The following is a 20,044-nucleotide window of genomic DNA, read 5'->3' on the forward strand; positions in this document are numbered from 1 at the left end:
TGTAACTTCAATGCAGTGCTCTTTCCATGGTGCCTGCTGATCTCACTCTGCTCATAAAAAGTAAGAAGCAGGACAGATGCCAGGAGCCAGGGCAATGGTGGCCTTATGACTGATGTGATCTCCTTCTTCCCTCTCATTGCCAACAAGTGCTCTTGGGGTCATTATGTGTGGCCAAGGGTATGAGGAAATTGACAGACCAAGATTTCTAACCCTTTTTCTACCAATTTGAAAATACTTTGTTTCTGTTCAATACCTTCTGTTCAATAATCCTAAAACAGTGTGATTTCTTCATATAATAGTTTAAACATGAATAATAGCAGCCTACCCTTCTTCTTCCAGAAGGCCTCCTTGTAATACATCATGCACTTAATGATAGCTCCCATTGGAAGACGCTGAATTAACTGGTTTCTCTCTGCTGGAAGCTCTGGTCTGAAGTGAATCTTGGCCGTCAAGGTCGGAGGGATCGCATTAATTACGTATTTGCACTAAGACACACACAAGCAAAATATTACCTCAAATGTGAGCTGCAGTCTTTGTAGCAGGCATGAAAAATCATCTTTATCACTTCTAAACAACATTGAGCAGTAAAAACATACAAAATGAGACAATGAGGCAACTGTAAGGCAACAAAACAGATCAAGGTCGGTCAACCAAGGCTGGTAATTTGGAAGACTGAGGCGGAAACATGTCAGCATTAATTATGCTACTGCTTGAATTGTATCTGGTTAGAAGCTGCAAAAGACACAAGGCCTATTTACTATATGCTCCTTTTGACTCAACTGAGTTACCTCATAATGTTCATGGTTCAATGTCTCTATGATGATGTTGTCACTTGACTGGTCAACATGAGTGACAGGTTGGTTCAGCTTCACTTTGTCTCCGAGGAGGTCCATTATCCGTTCGCTCACTTGACCAGATCCACCTACAAACTTCCGTTCCTACAGGGGGAGGTAGGTAGGACAGGAAACATTATGAAAGCCCAAGGAAGGAAAATCCTACTGACTACTGATTAGAAAACCTCCAGAAAGTCACAGGCCACACCTCCAATATCTGCACACTTAACTGTCAGAAGAATTCATTAGGACAGAGGCAGAGTTGGCCAAGACAATTCAATGATCATTCCCTGCACAGCTTCCAGCAAAGAAAAGCCATTAAAGTTTATAAAAATCACAGAACCAGAAGAAATGTTCCACTATGCCAATGCTGCCCTGACCAAGTGGGAATATAGGCGAGTTTGTGGGCTTCAAATGCCCAAGAGTGCAGGGTGTGGAGGGAGCCCTGGGAAGGGGCGGGCACTGTGCTTACTCCAGAGGATGAGGTTTCTAATTTCCTTTGATTCCTGTAGTTCTGGGCTGAGGTTGTCCAGGCAGGTAAGGATGCAGATGGTGCCATATTATAGACAAAGTTACAGGATGCTTTTAGGGATAGTCATGTCCTACTAGTCACCACCAAATGATGTTCTAAGAATGGGAAGAAGGGCCAGGTGCAGTGGCTCATCTGGGGTCAGGAGTTCAAGACCAGTCTGGCTAACATGGTGAAATCCCACCTCTACTAAAAATACAAAAACTAGCCAGGCGTGGTGGCACATGCCTGTAATCCCAGCTATTCGGGAGGCTGAGGCAGGAGAACCACTTGAACCCAGGAGGCGGAGGTTGCAGTGAGCCAAGATTGTGCCACTGCACTCCAGCATGAGTGACAGAACTAGACTCCATCTTAAAAATAAAAAGAATCGGAATATCAGATCTTGAGTAACTTTTTGCAAAACTATCTGTAAGTTTCAAGGTGGAGGCAGAGGGTGAAGGCTAAGCATCTGCTTGTTCCTTTAGATATTGTTAAATAGTTCTCTTGAGCGGCCCTTATAAGACCAGAAGTGCTCTACCCCCTGCCTTCTGCTATGATCACCATGGAAATGTTTCCAGCTTAATCTAAGAAGGTAACTCCTTAACACAATGCTTTTGGTAATAACCAGAAGGATATTTTTAGCCTATTATAGAAAATTCTTTTTTTTTTTTTTTTTTTTTCTTGAGATGGAGTTTCACTCTTGTTGCCCAAGCCGAGTGCAATGGCACGATCTCGGTTCACTGCAACCTCCATCTCCTGGGTTCAAGTGATTCTCTTGCCTCAGCCTCCCGAGTAGCTGGGATTACAGGCGCGTGCCATGACGCCTGGCTAATTTTTTGTATTTTTAGCAGAAATGGGGTTTCATCATGTAAGCCAGGCTGGTCTCGAACTCCTGACCTCAGGTGATCCACCCGCCTTGGCCTCCCAAAGTGCTGGGATTACAGGTGTGAGCCACCGCGCCTGGCCAGAAGATTCTTTAAATGGTTAGAAGTGCACAGCCCACCACTTAACAGATTCCTCAATCATGCTCCTCCAGAAAACTGCATAAGCAGCCATGCAGTGATTTTTGCACTTTTGTAACTGGCTACTGTTTTAATGACAATACCAAAGTTCTTCATAAAAAATATTCCTGGCTAGGCATGGTGGCTTATGCCTGTGATCCTAGCACTTTGAGAGGCTGAGGCGGAAGGATTGCTTGAGCCCAGGAGTTGGAGACCAGCCTAGGCAACAAAGTGAGACTCTGTCTCAAAAATTAATTTAAAAAAAGGAAAAAAATTCCCATAGTGGTTCAGATCTAAATTCATGATTCGTCTTTCTTCAAGAAACCCGGACCATTTAACTTATAATCTGGTCTGTTTTCTAAGAGTTATTTTGAGTTTTAATGTGGTAGAAAGACCATGAACTGTTTCTGTCTTGTTCACTGTCCACCCCTCCAGGTCTAGTATTTGTTGAATTAAATTATAGGATAAGCCTAAGTTCTTTAGAAAAATATTGTGATCATGGTTTGAGATTAATCATCTGAACCATATTTTTCCAAAAAGTCATGTAGAATTTGGCTAGAAGTATCCTGGCTCCTCTGAATGAAGGACACAAATATCAAATATGAATCAAAATACCTCAGAAAGTAAAATACTGACTAAAAGGAGTAATCTGGCATTTCTGCCTGTAAGTAAAGACACTTAAAAAATGCAACTGTCCTGCGTTTGTCAAAGCTAAGGGTCAAATGGGCAATGACTCTTGGTGTCACAAGAACTTGGGGATTTCCGGTGACCTCCTCAGGAGAGGAATAATTCATTTGGCAGAGAAAGACTCTATACCTTGTACTGTGCACTCAGAATTTGGGAACTCAGAGAACCTAAGTTAGAAGTAAACTGCTACTAATTAAACCTCATACCATCTAAGCACAACATTTATAGAACAGAGATACCCATTCTCTTTGGATAACAGAAAGGGTTGAAGCAGAGAATCTCAGAGTCTGGGGAATTAGGATTCTGGCTTCGCCATGTGTCCAGTCAATGAACCAAATAGGTCTACTTATTAATAAAGGAAACGATATGGAAACTGGGCAAATTCAAGTGGGCAGCAAAAACTAAGAATCCAAAAGGCAGAATTCAGATTATGGCAAGAGTGGCCATAATCACTTGTGTAAATTAGAAGGAGGAACAGTCACTTCCATTCTGTAACAGTTAACATAAAAGAATAACTCTGATAAACAGATGGGACAGAAACCTTGTATCTGGAACAGAGATGATTTTAAGTACAATAATTGTACAATTTCTAGAATTTTGGAAATTATTTTAGGAATTTAGCTTCTCCTACATAAACAGCCTAATTTGACCTGCCACCAAAAGGAAGCAACTTAATTCTCAAAACCTAATTAATTCAAAATGAAACATTCTTTATCTGTGAACTCCTTTTCAGGAGTGACAAAAGGAAATTAGAAATTTTTTTTTTCAGAAAATTTTTTGAGATAATTTCACGCTGCTAATTATTCATGTTTCAAAATACTGAAGCAATTATTAAAGACACTGCCCTGGGAGAAAGCAAAATCACAGATGAAGCTCTTGTTTCAGAACAGACACATACACACCATACCTGGCCGCCATTGGTGACAGAGAATATCCGAGTGGTGCCCCCACACTGCTTCACATACCACAAGAACCATAGGGCAGACACTTCGTGAGGCTCAGAGGTCACATTGATATTCACAAAAAGAGTAGCAAACCGCCTAGCAGTCCTGTTTACAGAACAAAAGTGGAAGTCAGATATCAATATGTACGGGAGTCAGAGAATGTCATGTTTTTACAACACTATTTAGTGTGTTCAGAAAGTTTTTCTACTGCAATTGAAAAAAAAAAAAACATCCTCAAGGATTCAATTTCTGAAGGAATGCATTCTTTAACTCTTAGAGAAACTAACGTTTTCTCCTGCTTAAGAAATTATGAGTTGAAAATGAGCGGAGGGTCCAGCAAGATGGCCGAATAGAAACAGCTCCGATTTGCAGCTCCCAGTGAGATTCACGCAGAAGGTGGGTGATTTCTGTGTTTCCAACTGAGGTACCTGGTTCATCTCATTGGGACTTGTTGGACAGTGGGTGCAGCCCACGGAGGGCGAGCTGAAGCAGGGCGGGGCGTCACCTCACCCAGGAAGTGCAAGGGGTCGGGGATTTCCCTTTCCTAACCAAGGGAAGCCCTGAGAGACAGTACCAGGAAGAACGGTACACGCCTGCGCAGATACTGTGCTTTTCCTACAGTCTTCGCAACCGGTAGACCAGGAGATTCCCTCCGGTGCCTGGCTCAGTGGGTCCCACACCCACGGAGCCCAGCAAGCTAATATCCATTGGCTTGAAATCCTCGCTGCTATTGCAGCAGCCTGAGATCAACCTGGGATGCTCAAGCTTGGTGTGGGGAGGGGCGTCCGCCATTGCTGAGGCTTGAGTAGGCAGTTTTATGCTGACAGTGTAAACAAAGCCAAGGGGAAGTTTGAACTGGATGGACCCCACCACAGTTCAGCAAGGTCTACTGCCGCTCTAGATTCCACCTCTGTGGGCAGGGCATCTCTGAACAAGAGGCAGCAGCCCCAGTCAGGGACTTATAGATAAAATCCCCATCTCCCTGGGACAGAGCACCAGGGGGAAGGGGCAGCTGTGGGTGCAGCTTCAGCAGACTTAAATGTCCCTGCCTGACAGCTCTGAAGAGAGCAGTGGTTCTCCCAGCACAGCGTTTGAGCTCTGATAACGGACAGACTGCCTCCTCAAGTGGGTCCCTGACCCCTGTGTAGCCTGACTGGGAGACACCTCCCAGCAGGGGACGACAGACACCTCATACAGGAGAGCTCTGGCTGGCATCTGGTGGGTGCCCCCTTGATCCTTCCAGAGGAAGGATCAGGCAGCAATAGTTGCTGTTCTGCAGCCTCTGCTGGTGAAACCCTGACAAACAGGGTCTGGAGTGGACCTCCAGCAAACTCCAACAGACTTGCAGCTGAGGGGCCTGTTAGAAGGAAAACTAACAAGCAGAAAGGAATAGCATCAACATCAACAAAAAGGACATCCATACAGAAACCCCATCTGTAGGTCACCAACATCAAAGACCAAAGGTAGATAAAACCACAAAGGTGGGGAGAAACCAGTGGAGAAAGGATAAAAAATTCCAAAAACCAAAACACCTCTTCTCTTGCAAAGGATCACAACTCCTCACCAGCAAGGGAACAAAACTGGACGGAGAATGAGTTTGACGAATTGACAGAAGTAGGCTTCAGAAGGTGAGTGATAACAAACTCCTCCGAGCTAAAGGAGCAGGTTCTAACCCAATGCAAGGAAGCTAAGAGGCTTGAAAACAGGTTAGACGAATTGCTAACTAGAATAACCAGTGTAGGGAAGAACATAAATGACCTGATGGAGCTGAAAAACGCACCACAAGAACTTCGTGAAGCAGACACAAGTTTCAATAGCTGAACTGATCAAGCAGAAGAAAGGATATCAGTAATTGAAGATCAACTCAATGAAATAAAGCAAGAAGACAAGATTAGAGAAAAAAGAGTGAAAAGAAACGAACAAAGCCTCCGAGAAATATGGGACTATGTGAAAAGACCAAATTTATGTTTGACTGGTATACCTGAAATTGATGGGGAGAATGGAACCAAGTTGGAAAACACTCTTCAGGATATTATCCAGGAGAACTTCCCTAACCTAGCAAGGCAGGCCAACATTCAAATTCAGGAAATACAGAGAACACCACAAAGATATTCCTCAAAAAGAGCAACCCCAACACATATAATCGTCAGATTCATCAAGGTTGAAATGAAGGAAAAAATGTTAAGGGCAGCCAGACAGAAAGGTCAGGTTACCCACAAAGGGAAGCCCATCAGACTAACAGCAGCAGAAACCCTACAAGCCAGAAGAGACTGGGGGCCAATATTCAACATTCTTAAAGAAAAGAATTTTCAACCCGGAATTTCATATCCAGCCAAACTAAGTTTCATGAGTGAAGGAGAAATAAAATCCTTTACAGACAAGCAAATGCTGAGAGATTTTGTTACCACCAGGCCTGCCTTGCCAGAGCTCCTGAAGGAAGCACTAATTATGGAAAGGAACAACCGGTACCAGCCACTGCAAAAACATGCCAAATTGTAAAGACCATTGACACTATGAAGAAACTACATCAACTAGTGGGCAAAATAACCAGTAAGCATCAAAATGATAGGATCAAATTCACACATAACAATATCAACCTTAAATGTAAATGGGTTAAATGCCCCAATTGAAAGACACAGACTAGCAAACTGGCTAAAGAGTCAAGACCCATCGGTGTGCTGTATTCAGGAGACCCATCTCGCATGCAAAGACACACATAGGTTCAAAATAAAGGGATGGAGGAACATTTACCAACCAGATGGAAAGCAAGAAAAAAAGCAGGGGTTGCAGTCTTAGTCTCTGATAAAACAGACTTTAAACCAACAAAGGTCAAAAGAGACAAAGAAGGGCATTACATAATTGTAAAGGGATCAATGCAACAAGAAGAGCTAACTATCCTAAATATACATGCACCCAATACAGGAGCACCCAGGTTCATAAAGAAAGTTCTTAGAGACCTACAAAGAGACTTACACTCCCACACAATAACAGTGGGAGACTTTAATACTCCACTGTCAATATTAGATCAACGAGACAAAAATTAGCAAGGATATTCAGGACTTGAACTCAGCTCTGGACCAAGTGGACCTAACAGACATCTACAGAACTCTCCACCCCAAATGAACAGAGTATACATTCTTCTCAGCACCACATCACACTTATTCTAAAATGACCACATAATTAGAACTCCTCAGCAAATATAAAAGAACAGAAATCACAACAAACTGTCTCTCAGACCACAGCACAATCAAATTAGAACTCAGGATGAAGAAACTCACTCAAAACTGCACAACTACATGGAAACTGAACAACCTGCTCCTGAATGACTACTGAGAATTAACGAAATGAAGACAGAAATAAAGTTGTTCTTTGAAATGAATGAGAACAAAGACACAATGCACCAGAATCTCTGGGACACATTTAAAGCAGTGTATAGAGGAAAATTTATAGCACTAAATGCCCAAAAGAGAAAGCTGGAAAGATCTAAAATTGACACCCTAATATCGCAATTAAAAGAACTAGAGAAGCAAGAGCAAACAAATTCAAAAGCTAGCACAAGACAAGAAATAACTAAGATCACAGCAGAACTGAAGAAGATAGAGATTTAAAAAAAAAAAAAAAAAACCCTTCAAAAAAATCAATGAATCCAGGAGCTGGTTTTTTGAAAAGATCAACAAAATAGATAGACTGCTAGCAAGACTAATAAAGAAAGAGAGAAGAATCAAATAGATGCAATAAAAAATGATAAAGGGGATATCACCACCGACCCCACAGAAATACAAACTACCAACAGAGAATACTATAAACACCTCTATGAAAATAAACTAGAAAATCTAGAAGAAATGGATAAATTCCTAGACACATACACCCTCCCAAGACTAAACCAGGAAGAAGTCGAATCTCTGAATAGACCAATAACAGGTTCTGAAATTGAGACAGTAATTAATAGCCTACCAACCAAAAAAAGGCCAGGACCAGACGGATTCACAGCTGAATTCTACCAGAGGTACAAAGAGGGGCTGCCACCATTCCTTCTGAAACTATTCCAATCAATAGAAAAAGAGGGGATCCTCCCTAACTCATTTTATGAGGCCAGCATCATCCTGATACCAAAAATTGGCAGAGACACAACAAAAAAAGAAAATTTCAGGCCAATATCCCTGATGAACATCAATGCGAAAATCCTCAATAAAATACTAGCAAACCAAATCCTGCAGCACATCAAAAAGCGTATCCACCTAGATCAAGTTGGCTTCCTCCCTGGGATGCAAGGCTGGTTCAACATACACAAATCAATAAATGTAATCCATCACATAAACAAAACCAATGACAAAAACCACAAGATTATCTCAATAGATACAGAAAAGGCCTTGGACAAAATTCAACAGCCCTTCATGCTAAAAACTCTGAATAAACTAGGTATTGATGGAACATATCTCAAAATAATAAGAGCTGTTTATGACAAACTCACAGCCAATATCATACTCAATGAGCAAAAACTGGAAGCATTCCCTTTGAAAACTGGCACAAGACAAGGATGCCCTCTCTCACCACTCCTATTCAACATAGTATTGGAAGTTCTGGCCAGGGCAATCATGCAAGAGAAAGAAATAAAGGGTATTCAACTAGGAAAAGAGGAAGTCAAATTGTCTGTTTGCAGATGACATGACTGTATATTTAGAAAGCCCCATCGTCTTAGCCCAAAATCTCCTTAAGCTGATAAGCAACTTCAGCAAAGTCTCAGGATACAAAATCAATGTGCAAAAATCACAAGCATTCCTATACACCAATAACAGAGAACCAAATAATGAGTGAACTCCCATTCACAATTGCTACAAAGAGAATAAAATACCTAGGAATCCAATTTACAAGGGATGTGAAGGACCTCTTCAAGGAGAACTACAAACCACTGTTCAACGAAATAAAAGAGGACACAAACAAATGGAAGAACATTCCATGCTCATGGATAGGAAGAATCAATATCATGAAAATGGCCATACTGCCCAAAGTAATTCATACATTCAGTGCTATTCCCATCAAGCTACGACTGACTTTCTTCACAGAATTGGAAAAAACTACTTTAAACTTCATATGGAACCAAAAAAAGAGCCCGCATAGCCAAGACAATCCTAAGCAAAAAGAACAAAGTTGCAGGCATCATGTTACCTGACTTCAAACTACACCACAAGGCTACAGTAACCAAAACAGCATGGTACTGGTATCAAAACAGATATATAGACCAATGGAACAGAACAGAGGCCTCAGAAATAATACCACACATCTACAACCATCTGATCTTTGACAAACCTGACAAAAACAAGCAATAGGGAAAGGATTCCCTATTTAATAAATAGTGCTGGGAAAACTGGCTAGCCATATGCAGAAAGGTGAAATTGGATCCCTTCGTTACACTTTATACAAAAATTAACTCAAGATGGATTAAAGATTTAAATGTATAACCTAAAACCATAAAAACTGTAGAAGAAAACCTAGGCAATACCATTCAGAACACAGGGATGAACAAAGACTTCATAACTAAAACACCAAAAGCAACAGCAACAAAAGCCAAAACAGACAAATGGAATCTAATTAAACTAAAGAGCTCTGGCACAGCAAAATAAACTATCATCAGAGTTAACTGGCAACCTACAGAATGGGAGAAAATTTTTGTAATCTACCCATCCGACAAAGGGCTAATATCCAGAATCTACAAAGAACCTAAACAAATTTACAAGAAAGAAACAACCCCATCAAAAAATGGGCAAAGGATATGAACAGACACTTCTCAAAAGAAGACATTTATGCAGCCAAAAAGACTTATGAAAAAATGTTCATCATCACTGGTCCTTAGAGAAATGCAAATCAAAACCACAGTGAGATACCGTCTCATGCCAGTTAGAATGGCAATCACTAAAAAGTCATGAAACAACAGATGCTGGAGAGGATGTGGAGAAATAGGAATGCTTTTACAATGTTGGTGGGAGTGTCAATTAGTTCAACCATTATGGAAGACAGTATGGTGATTCCTCAAGGATCTAGAACTAGAAATACCATTTGACCCAGCAATCCCATTACTGGGTATATACCCAAAGAATTATAAATCATTCTACTATAAAGACACATGCATACATATATTTATTGCAGCACTGTTCACAATAGCAAAGTCTTGGAACCAACCCAAATGCCCATCAATGATAGACTGGGTAAAGAAAATGTGGCACATATACACCATGGAATACTATGCAGCCATAAAAAAAGGATGAGTTCATGTCCTTTGCAGGGACATGGATGAAACTGGAAACTATCATTCTCAGCAAAGTAACACAAGAAGACAAAACCAAACACCACATGTTCTCACTCATAAGTGGAAGTTGAACAATAAGAACACATGGACACAGGGAGGGGAACATCACACACCAGGGCCTGTCAGGGGATTGGGGGCTCAGGGAGGGATAGCATTAGGAGAAATGCCTAATGTAAATAATGAGTTGATGGGTGTAGCAAACCAACATGGCACATGCATACCTATGTAACAAACCTGCACGTTGTGCACATGCACCCCAGAACTTAAAGTATAATTTAAAAAAAAAAGAAATTATGAGTTAGCTCCAAGTATGCTAATCCAGGTTCTCTCTAAGCGTCAATATGCTTGTTTCAACACCCATCCTCTCCTCTCCATCTTCATTGCCACAGCCCTGGTCCAGGCTACCAATATGTCCAGGCTATAGCAGTGGTGGCTCTTACTTGGTCATCCTGCATCCCCTCTTGTATCCTCCACACTATAGCCAATGAGGTCTTTTAAAAGTGCCAAACTCAAAAAACCCTCTGCTCAAAACCCTTCAATGACCTTCAATGGAGAAAGGACAAATCTTGAATGTGGCCAATAGATCCTGCACTATCAGCCTCTAGACCAGTCCTCCAAACTCCCCTTATACCACTTGCTCTTGTCATCACTATGGTCCAGCTACACTGTCCACTCAGTTGCTCAAACATGCCAATATCCTCACTTCAAGGCCTTCACAAATGCTTGTTTCTGTCCTCTATGCCTAGAAGATTCCATCACTGTACATCATCTACCCATCGCTGTCTCCCCACTCCCCTGTGAACTTTGAGTCATTTTTGAAAGACACCATTCTCCCCACATCATCCAACCTTTCCTGTCTCCCCACGTACCTGTGGGTCATTTCTGGAAGGTAGCATCCTGCCACACACCATTGACTCTTCCTGTCTAGCTGCTACTCCTCTGGTTCATTTCTGGACGGTACCATTGCCCCCAAAACGTACACCCTTCCCTGCTTCCTCTCAGCAGTTGTGTCTCATTCCTAGAAGACAGTATCTCTGGAAACACATTTTCTATTTTCGTATGTCCCCACTGACTCTGACAGTCATTCCTAGTAGATACCATCTGCCTACACCATCCAATCTTCTTATTGCCACCCTAATACTATGGCTGATTTGGGGATATCATTACCTCCCCACTCCCCCACCCCACAACCAGATTCAACCTTCACTGTCTCTTCCAGAGCCTGTGTCACAATCTCAGAAGATATAATTCCCCCAGCACTATCTAGTCTCTCCTATCTCCCCCTTGCACCTGTCGGCCATTAGACGGCCTCCACACCATCTACTCTTGCTGTCTCCCCTCTAAACCTATGGCTAATTCCTTGACTATACCGTGTACCAACACTATCCAATCATAATGTCTCCCCTCAAGCCCTGGTGGCTCATTCGTGGAAGATGTATCTTGCTACAGCATTCCTGTCTTCCTGTCTCCCCCATTCCCAGCTATGTCATTCCCGAATACCACCCCCCAGAACATCCATCCTTCCTGTCTCTCCCTACCACTCCCCATGTGGCTCATTCCTGGAAGGTACCATCTCTCTAAACTCCTGTCTCCCCGTATCCCTGTGGGTTGTTTCTGGAAGATACCATCCTTCCACACCATCTGCCCTTCTTGTCTCCCCAGCCACCGCACCTGTGGCTGTCTCCAAAGCCAATCCACCCTGTCTCCCAATTCTCTTGCGGGTCATTCCTGGAAGACACCATCTCCCAACACCACCCACCTTTCCTGCCTCCCCCAGTCACCACCTGTGTGGTTCATTCCTGGAAGATACCATATTGCCGCATTATCCAACCTTTCTATTTCCCCCTACTCCTGAGTCACATCTGGATGATACCACCCCCTCCCTAAGACATCTACCATTCCATCTTCCCGCAGTGCCTATGTCACATTCCTGAAAGATACTATACCCCTACACAAAACTATCCACTCTTCCCTGTCAGTCATTCTGTTAGATACCATCCCCCATCCTGTGTCCCCCCGAAGCACCACCAGTGTGGTTCATTCCTGCAAGATACCATCCTGCCACACAATCCAACCTTCCTGTTTCCCCACTACCCCTCTGGGTCATTTCAGGATGATACCGCCTCCTCCCCAAAACGTCTACCCTTCCCTGTCACCCTATAGTGCCTGTGTCATATTCCTGATACTATCCCTTCTTACATTATTTACCCTGCCTTGACTCCCTCTGGGATCTCCGGGCCATCCTGGAAGATCCCATTCTCCTACCTCATCCATCATTCCCCCGCTTCCTCAATTCTGTAGTTCATTCCTGGAAGATACCATCTCCAATGCAACATCCATCCTTCTTCTCTATCCCCTGCCCTGTAGGTCATGCCTGGAAAATATCATTCTGCCATACCCTACCTGTCTCCCATCTACCCCTGTGGTCCATTCCTGGAAGATACAATCCCCCCAAAACACCCACCTGCCAGGGCTCATTCCTGGAAGATACCATCCTGCCACACCATCCACCCTTCCAATATCCCCCGGACCTCTAACCACCTTGTGGCAGATTGCTGGAAGATACCATCTCTCTAAACCCAATCCACTGTTACCTACTGCCCCTGTGGGTCACTCCAGGAAGATACCATCCACATTCACCTTCCATCCTGTCTCCACCCCCACTACTGCAAGTGTGGCTCATTCCTGGAAGATACCATCTTATGACACCATCCAACCTTCCTATTTTCTCGTACCCCTCTGGGTCATTTTGAGACGACATAACCACATCTACCCTTCCCTGTTTCCCCACAGTGACTATACCACATTCCTGAAAGATATTATCACAACTCCCCAACACTTCCACCTTGCCTTGCCTCCCCCTTTCCCCTTTGGGTCATCCAGGAGGATGCCATCTCCACATATCTCTTCCTGTGTTCCCCCCAGGCACCACCAGGGGGGCTCATTCCTGAAAGACACCATCTCTCAAAACACAATCCACCCTGTGTCCCTCTGCCCCTTTGGGTCATCCCTGGAAGATACCATCGTGGTCATCTTCCACACTTCCTGTCTCCTCCCTCTCCTCTGGGTCGTGGATGGAAGTTATCTCCCCCACCACTCCCAACTCTTTGGGTCACTACACGAAAAACAATGCCTGCCAACAAGCCAATGTTCTCTCCATCCCCTAGCTCCTGTGGACCATTCCTGGGCGGTACCATCCCACCTCACCATCCACCCTTCATGTTTCCCTACTGCCCCTGTGATTCATTCCTGGAAAATATATCCTGCCACACCATTCATGCTTCCTCTCTCTGCCCTGTCCCTCTGGGTCATTCCACATTGATACCGTGCCAGCCAACATCCCCCTGATGGTCTCTCCCACCACCCACAGTGTGGCTCATTCCTGGAAGATACCATCCTGCCACACCATGCAACCGCTGTATCTCCCCACTACCCCTCTAATCATTTCGGGATGATACCACACCCTCCCTAAAACATCTAGGCTTCCCTGTGTCCCCGAAGAGCCTTTGTCACATTCCTGATATAACCCCCCCCCAACACTAATCCTCTGGCTCATTCCAGGACGATATCATCCCCCCACACTTCTGCCCTTCCTGTTTTCCCCTGCCACTACCCAGGTGTCTCATTCCTGGAAGACACCATCTCTCTAAACAAAATGTACCCTGTCTCTCCCTGCCTCTTTGAATCATTCTTGGAAGATACCATCCACCCATACCTTCTGCCACCCCCACCACTGTCATTTTGGCTCATTTCTGGACAATACCATCCTGCCAAACCATTTAACCATTCTACTTTCCTGCTATCCTCTTGGTTATTTTGTGATGATATCACCTTCTTCCTAAAACGTCTACCCTTCCCTGCCTCCTTGCAGTGCTTGGTTCATACTCTTGAAAGATACTATACCCCTTATATTACCCAGTCTGCCTTGTCACCCCCTTGGCTCTGTGGGTCATCCTGGAAGATACTATCTCCCTACCTCATCCATCAATCCCCCCCTCCCCGAATTCTACAGTTCATTACTGGAAGACACCGTCTCTTCTACTGTATCCATCCTTCCTATCTATCTTCTGCCCTGTGGGTCATTCCTGTAAAAATAACATTGTCAAACCATCTACCCTATCAGTCTTCCCCTGATCCCAGTGGGACATTCCTGGAAGATACCATGCCCCCCACAACCCCACCAGTGTGGCTCAATCCTGGAGGATACCACCCTGCCACACCATCATCATTTCCTGTCTCCCGCATCCCTCTAGGTCATTGCTGGAAGATATCTCCATCCACAACGTCTACCCTTCAATTTTCCCCCATGACCCTGTGGGTCATTCCTGGAAGATTTCATTCCACCAAACCATCTACGCTGACTGACTTCTCCTACACCTGTGGCTCATTCCCAGAAGACATACCCTGCCACACCAGTCAGGCTTCCTGTCTCTCCCCTATTCCTCTGGATCATTCTTGAATGATATAATCTTGAATGATAACATCCACCTTTCTTGTCTCTTTCCACCACTGCCAGTGTGGCTCATTTCTGGAAGATACCATCCTGACACGCCATGCAACTGTCCTATTTCCCTACTATTCCTCTGGGTCATTTTGGTATCACTCCCTCACAAAACAACTACCCTTCCCTGTTTCCCCAGAGACTAAGTCACATTCCTGAAAGATATAACCCCCTCAACACTATCCACCCTGTCCTGTTTACCCTTACCCCTAAGGGTTATCCTGGAAGATACCATTTCCCCCCACCATCACTCATCTTTCTTACTCTCCCAACCTTGTGGGTCATACCTGGAAAATATCATCCTGCCTCACCTTCCCCACTTGGTGTCTCCCCCCATCCTTCTGTGTCATTGTTGGAATGTATTCCCCACAACATCCACCTTTCTTATCTCCCCCCAACCCTTTGAGTCACTCCAGGAAGATACCATGTCCCCAGTCAGGCCAACATTCCCTGTGTCCCCTTAGCCCATGTGGGTCATTCCTTGAAAATATATCCTGCCACACCATTCATGATTCCTGACTCCCCACTACCCCCTCTGGCTCATTCCTGCATGGTATCACCCCCAAATATCCACCGTTCCCATCTCCCCCCACCACTACCCTTTTGGCACATTCCTAAGAGATACCATTTGCCTAAACGTATTTCCCTGACTTCTGTGGGTCATTTGTGTAAGATACCATCCACATACACCCTTAGTGTCTCCCACCTCCACCACTGTCACCGTGGCTCATTCCTGGAAGATACCATCCTGCCATTCAACTATCCTGTCTCCCCTCTACCGCTCTGGGTCATTTAGGGATGATACCACTCCCTCACCAAAACAGCTACCCTTTTCTGCCTCCCTGCATTGCCTGTGTCATATTCCTGGAAGATACTATCCCCCTTATATTATCCACTCTGTCTTGTCTTTCTTTTGGCCCTGTGGGCCATCTTGGCAGATCCCATCCACCTAGCTCATCCATCATTCCCCTCCTTCCTCAGTCTTGTAGTTCATTCCTGGAAGATACCATCTCCTCCATACCATGCATCCTTTATATCTACCTCCTGCCCTGTGGCTCATTCCTGGAAAATACCATTCCATGAAACCATCTACCTACCTGTCTCACCCCTACCTCGGTGGCTCATTCCTGGAAGATACCATCTCCCTACACCATCCACCTTTCCTGTTTACTTAACCCCACACATCCTGAAGACCATTCTTAGAAAATAGCATCCTGCCTCACTATCTTTACTTCCTATCTTCCTCTACCCTTTTGGGTGATTACTGGAAGATATCCCCCTCCACAACCTTTACCCTTCAGGTCACCCCCTTGCCCCTGTGAGTCATTCCTGGAAGATACCATCTCTCTATACCACCCATCTTCCCCCACCACCAACCACGTGGCTCATTCCTGGAAGATACCATCCTGCTACACCTTTCTAAACCCTCTGGGTCATTTCTAAACCACCTCCTCCACAAAACATCTAACTTTCTCTATGTTCCCACAGTGCCTGTGTCACATCCCTGAAAAGTAACATGCCCTCCCCCTACAAACACACTATCCACCCTGTCCTTTCTCCCCCTTGGCCTTGTGGGTCATCCTGGAAGATACTATGCCTACCCTTTCCTTGTTCCCCCCAAACACCACCAGGGTAGCTCATTCCTGGAAGATTCCATCTCTCTAAACACAATGTACCATGTTTTCTTCTGCCCCTTTGGTTCATTCCTGGAAGATAACACTTCACCAAATCATCTATCCTACTTGTCTCTCCCAACTCTTGAGGGTCACTCCTGGAAATACCATCCTGGTCACCTTCCACACTTCCTGTCTCCTCCCACCTCTTTTGGTCATTGCTGGAAGTTATCCATGGCCCAATATACACCCTTCCTGACTCACCCCTGACCCTTTGGGTTACTCCAGGAAGAACCATGCCTTCGAACAAGCCCACCTTCCCTGCATCCCCTAGCTCCTGTGGACCATTCCCGGAAGGTATATCCTGCCACACCAGTCATGTTTCCTCTCCCTGTGCTACGCCTCTGGGTCATTCCTGTACAATCCTATGAGTCATTCTTGGAAGAAACCATGACCCCTCACCATCCACCCTTCCTTTCTCCCCTCAACCACTGCCAGTGTGGCTCATTCCTGGAAGATACCATCCTGCCACACCACCAAAACGTCTTATGTACCCTCTGCCCTGTGGACCATTCCTGGAAAATTCGATTTTGCCAAATGATCTACACTACCTATGTTCCCTCTATCCTTGTGGGTCATAACTGGAAGAGATGATCTCCCTCACCCCATCCACCTTTGTATCTACCCCTTGCCCTACGGGTCATTTCTGGAATACATCATCTTGCTTCACCATCTATGTTTCCTGTCTCCCCACCATCCTTCCAGGTCATTGCTGGAAAACTCCCCTTCCCCTAAGACATCCACCCTTCTGTTTTCCCCTTTGACCTTTTGGGTAATTCCTAGAAGATACCATCTCCATCCACACAAACCAACCTTCCATTTCTCTCCCCAGAGACAGAGAAATAGCTGGAAAATTTCATTCTTCCCCACCACACACACACACACACACACACACTATCTAATGTTGCCTGTTTCCCCTTGACCCTGTGGGCCATTCCTAGAAGATACCATACCACCACAGGGATCCATCCTTGTTCCCCACTCCCTAACACTGTGGGGGCATTCCTGGAAGATGCAACCAGGCCACATCATTCACTCTTCCTATCTCATCCCTGCCTTTGTGGCTCATTTCTGGAAGACATACCCTGGTAATACCATCTATACTTCCTGTCTCCTCATTACACCTCTGGGTTGTTGGTGGATGATATCCCCGCAACCTCCACCTTTCCTGTCTTCCTTTTGCCCCTTGTGGTCATTCATAAAAGATACCATCCCACCACACCATCAACCTTTTTTGTCTCCCCCACTATCCTGGTGGCTCATTCATGGCAAACACCATCCACTATACTTGTCTCCCCTCTGAACCTGTGGATCATACCTGGAAGATACTATCTTCCTATCCCTATCCCATCACTCCTTCCTATCTCCCCCTAATCCCTGTGGCTCATTCCCAGAAGATAAAATCCCCCAATGCCATCCACCCTTCCAGTCCCCATCTCCCCTTGTTTCTGTGGGTCATTCCTAAAACACCACCCATCTTGCTCCATTATCCCTTTATCCCTTCTTGCTTTTGTGGGTAGTTTTTGGAAGCTATCATTCCCTCCTCCCACCACCACTGTCCAACCTTCCCTCTCTCCCTTTGACACTGTGTGTCATTCTTAGATCATACTATCTGCCTCACTACTATCAGCCCTATGGGTCACTCCTGGAAGGTACCATTTCCACCACACCATCCACCCTTCCTGTCTCTCTCCTGCCCCATGGCTTATTCCTGGCAGATACTATCCCCCCAACTTCATCCACTCTTCCTTTCTCTCTCCTGTCCCTGTGTGTCATTCCTGGAAGATACCATTGCCCTACACTGTTCACCTTTTCTGACTCCCCTCTGCCCCTGCGGCTCATTCTTAGTTGATGCACTAACTCCTTAGTTTCAGGTTAAAGCTTGCTTCATCAAAGAATGCTTCCTTTACCCTCAGACCATGTAAGGTTCTCCCTGTTACAGGAACTCTCCTAGCATTATGTAATTGTGTTCAAGGTCAGTCTTGCTTGCTAGAAGAACATAAACTCCATGAGTGTAGGGGCTATTCCTAAGAAGTTCGCCCCCATTCCTCAGTGCCTGGTATAGTGCCTTCACATAGTAGGCCCCACATAAACTAATAACACATGGTCTAATTGAAAACATTTTTAATATTACAGATTAGCTTTCCTCTCATTTCCTAGTATTCTACATCTATATGGGATTATCATTTTATTTTATTTTAAGTTCTGGGGTACATGTGCAGGTTTATTAGATAGGTAAATGTGTGCCATGGTGGTTTGCTGCACCTGTCAACCCATCACCTAGGTATTAAGACCCACATGCATTAGCTATTTATCCTGATGCTCTCCCTCCTCCCACCCCCTGACAGGCTTCAGTGTGTGTTGTTCCCCTCCCTGCATCCATGTCTTCTTAATGTTCAGTTCCCACACTTATGAGTAAGAACATGTGGTGTTTGGTTTTCTGTTCCTGTGTTAGTTTTCTGAGAATGATGGCTTCCAGTTTCATCCATGTCCCTGAAAAGGGCATGATTTCATCCTTTTTTATGGCTGCATAGTATTCCATGGTGTAAATGCATCACATTTTTTAAAAATATCTTTTCAAATTGCTTTTGTAGGCAACCTTTCCAGGATATGAAAACACAATTATTGATTTTATTGCAGATCACACAATGCTTTCATTAAAAGAAATTCTACTTCATTCACCTACTTTTGTTAATTTTTAGATTCATTTTCTGTTCTAACCTACTTTGAGGTGCCCTCAACATTGCTACTGACTGAAAGATTACTAGGTTTCCTCTTAACTTTTTTTCAGTAACTTGTTAAGAAAAGCACTGCAGTTCAAGGCAAGATATAAAAGACAAGAAGGGAAGATAAAAAGTAAATTTTGAATGGTAAAGTCTACTTACTTTGTCCAGCAGATTTTGTCAATGAGCTCTTTCATGGTCATTTTGTCCCATTCAGCAGCATTTTGAGCCTCCCAGGGTGCATCAGCTGGAATCTGTAGAGAAAAGAAGTCCCCACTCAGGTTTGATGGTAACTGCCACCTCTTCACAGGAAGGGCCTCATGAAAACCTCTGAAAATGGGTCTCTTGGTCTCTGTGTTGAAATGCATGATTGGCATGGAATTCTACATAGAGACAGGGAGTGCGGTAGAGTTCCTTGGATTCTATGTCCTAATGCCATTGCCAAAACAATAATAATAGTGATAATATTATATATGTCTATGCACAAATTTATATGTAATTATTATAATGATGACAATATCATCATTATTATTGAAAGCTAATACCTACTTTATGTCCCAAATTCAAGTTTGAGAGATTGATATTACAGAGCCTAAGACTAAGTTAAAAAGCTTTGGGGTGGCAAGTCCTTCCCTCCTTTACTATCTAAAATGGCATTACAGACAGACAGACAACTGTAAGTAGAGATACTTGGCAAAAATGTCATATAAATGCTCAGTAGCATAGAGTTGAAGGCACACAGGCATTTGTATAAGAGAGTGGGTTGGTATGCTGGTTCCCTGCTATGAGGTCTTGAGTAAATTACATAATCTCTGGGCACTCATTTTTCCCATTTGTCAAGTGGAAATACAGCCAACTTTGCAGTTTGGG

The 20,044-nt window shown here is 44.2% G+C and overlaps 1 protein-coding gene across 1 annotated transcript in view; it reads right to left on the reverse strand.

The window, feature by feature from the left end:
• The window catches only part of MAOA (monoamine oxidase A), an 83,374-nt gene that overhangs the window by 14,976 nt on the left and 48,354 nt on the right, over positions 1-20,044 (reverse strand). The window contains exons 5-8 of the mRNA XM_007991453.3: positions 19,337-19,428; positions 3,937-4,078; positions 789-938; positions 326-485 (exon numbers count right to left, since the gene is read on the reverse strand). Coding sequence (XP_007989644.1) covers positions 326-485; positions 789-938; positions 3,937-4,078; positions 19,337-19,428 — 544 coding nt within the window. The remainder of the gene's footprint in view (positions 1-325; positions 486-788; positions 939-3,936; positions 4,079-19,336; positions 19,429-20,044) is intronic.

This window comes from Chlorocebus sabaeus, chromosome X (genome assembly GCF_047675955.1).
Source record: "Chlorocebus sabaeus isolate Y175 chromosome X, mChlSab1.0.hap1, whole genome shotgun sequence".
Classification (NCBI taxonomy): Eukaryota; Metazoa; Chordata; class Mammalia; order Primates; family Cercopithecidae; genus Chlorocebus; species Chlorocebus sabaeus.